Source organism: Otolemur garnettii, unplaced genomic scaffold (assembly GCF_000181295.1).
Source record: "Otolemur garnettii isolate 467f Iridium unplaced genomic scaffold, OtoGar3 scaffold00156, whole genome shotgun sequence".
Classification (NCBI taxonomy): Eukaryota; Metazoa; Chordata; class Mammalia; order Primates; family Galagidae; genus Otolemur; species Otolemur garnettii.
The window spans coordinates 3,383,866-3,385,865 of NW_003852551.1; the positions used below are offsets into that span (position 1 = coordinate 3,383,866).

General features: G+C 41.2%; 1 protein-coding gene across 1 annotated transcript in view; it reads left to right on the forward strand.

The window, feature by feature from the left end:
• Positions 1-2,000, forward strand: part of WDTC1 (WD and tetratricopeptide repeats 1) — a 78,692-nt gene that overhangs the window by 25,866 nt on the left and 50,826 nt on the right. The window contains exon 3 of the mRNA XM_012811434.2: positions 976-1,059. Within this exon, the coding sequence (XP_012666888.1) occupies positions 976-1,059 (84 nt within the window). The remainder of the gene's footprint in view (positions 1-975; positions 1,060-2,000) is intronic.

Here is a 2,000-nt window from a genome sequence, read left to right on the forward strand (position 1 = left end):
TAGCCGGTTGCACTATAGGCACCGAGCCAAGAGTGTTTAAGTTTTAAAAAAATTTTTTAAGCACTTAACCTTTTAAAGAACTTTCTCATACTCATTCATATTTCATTCTCAAGACCAGCTTGCAGGCAGGCAGACATTATCATTATTTAACAACAGAAAATGGAAGGAAGGTAAAATGACTAAAATCTTATAGGTAATTCATCAGGACAGTGGTTAGTGAGGTTAAGCTACTGCTTCTTCTTCTTCTTTTTTTTTTTTTTTTTTTGAGACAAGAGTCTGTTGCCCAGACTAGAGTGCCATGGTGTCATCATAGCTCACTGCAACCTTGAACTCCCAGGCTCCAGCGATCCTCCTGCCTTACCCTCCCAAAATGCTGAGATTATAGGCATGAGTCACCACACCCATCCTAAACTAAAAATGATTTAAAAATGAATGCAGCATAAGCTATGGTTACCAATCAGAAGGATTAAGTGTGTGCCTCTGCCTGAGCCGTAGTGTACATTAGTGTATATGTTTTGTATATTTTCCATGCATCCTTGAATCCTTTTAGCTTTGTCCATTTTGGGGGTGTTTTTGTGATTTCATTAAATGGGTGGCTCTTAAGGACCATTTCCTAGAGGCACAGAATCAATAGGTTATTTTGTTCCTTTGTGTCCAATATGTATGCTAATGATGATATCCACCTTCTCTAACTTAAATGTGAAAATATCCCACTTGTTGTTTCCACTTTTTCTTCTTTCCATTTAAAAAATTTTTGCCTTTTTTTTAAAACCCAGTAGCACAACATAGTGTTTAATTGTATATTCTCTTCTATTACCCTTCAATTCCTGCCCAAGAATAATGCAAACTCTTACAGGCCAATTCCTTGTTACCTTTTCTAGCTCCTGTGGTGTCCAGGACAGGGCAAGTTGTATAATAGGCATATAGTAAAACATGTGGAATCAGTAAAGTCATGAATATGTTTCTGTCCCCTAGGAGCGGGGTGCCCTGAGCTTTGAGCGTCGCTACCATGTCACTGACCCCTTTATTCGGCGGTTGGGCCTGGAAGCAGAGCTCCAGGTAAGACATCTGGTTTCTACCCTAGATGCAGATGGCCTGCTCTCCATTCTCTGCCTGCAGAGTGTCCTCTTGGCATTATTCAAAGGATAAACAAATGTTTCTCTGCAGGTCATACATGAAGGTAACCTCTCCTTTTAATAGGCAGCTAAATTTGAATCAAAGTCAGTAATTGACATTATCACTTAGAAGTGATTTTTTTTGTTGTTTGTCTTTTAGAGACGGAGTGTCACTTTATCACCCTTGGTAGAGTGCCGTAGCGTCATGGCTCACAGTAACCTCCAGCTCTTGGGGTTAGATGATTCTCTTGCCTCAGCCTCCCAAGTAGCTGGGACTACAGGCACCTGCCACAACACCTGGCTATTTTTTGTTGCAGTTTGTCTGGTGTCAGGTTGAAACCCACCACTCTCAGGATATGGGGCCGGCACCCTACTCACTGAGCCACAGGCATGGCCCAGAAGTGATTTTTTTTAAATATATGTAGTGTTTGCTTTGTGCTTAGAAAAAGTCTGTTGAATTGAATTTTATACCACCATTTTTACTGTTGGCATGAGCAGTAATGATTCTTACTTGTGTATAGAATTTACCCTTTGTAAATTCTAAATTCCTATACACATGTGCACGTAATATATACATGCACATACACTTATTTCAGCATAAAAGCAATGCTGTGGTGATATAGATAGGGAATAGGTATTTAAAAACAACAGATTTGGAAAGGCCAAGCTCCTTGTCCAAGATTACCCTGTCTAGTCTGTGTAGGGGCCGGGCCTTTGGTCTAGAAGTTCAGCTTTTTGTTTGTTTGTTTTTTGTTTTTTTGAGACAGAGCCTCAAGCTATCCCCCCGGGTAGAGTGCCGTGGCTTCACAGCTCACAGCAACCTCCAACTCCTGGGCTCAAGCAAGTCTCCTGCCTCAGCCTCCCAAGTAGCTGGGACCACAGGTG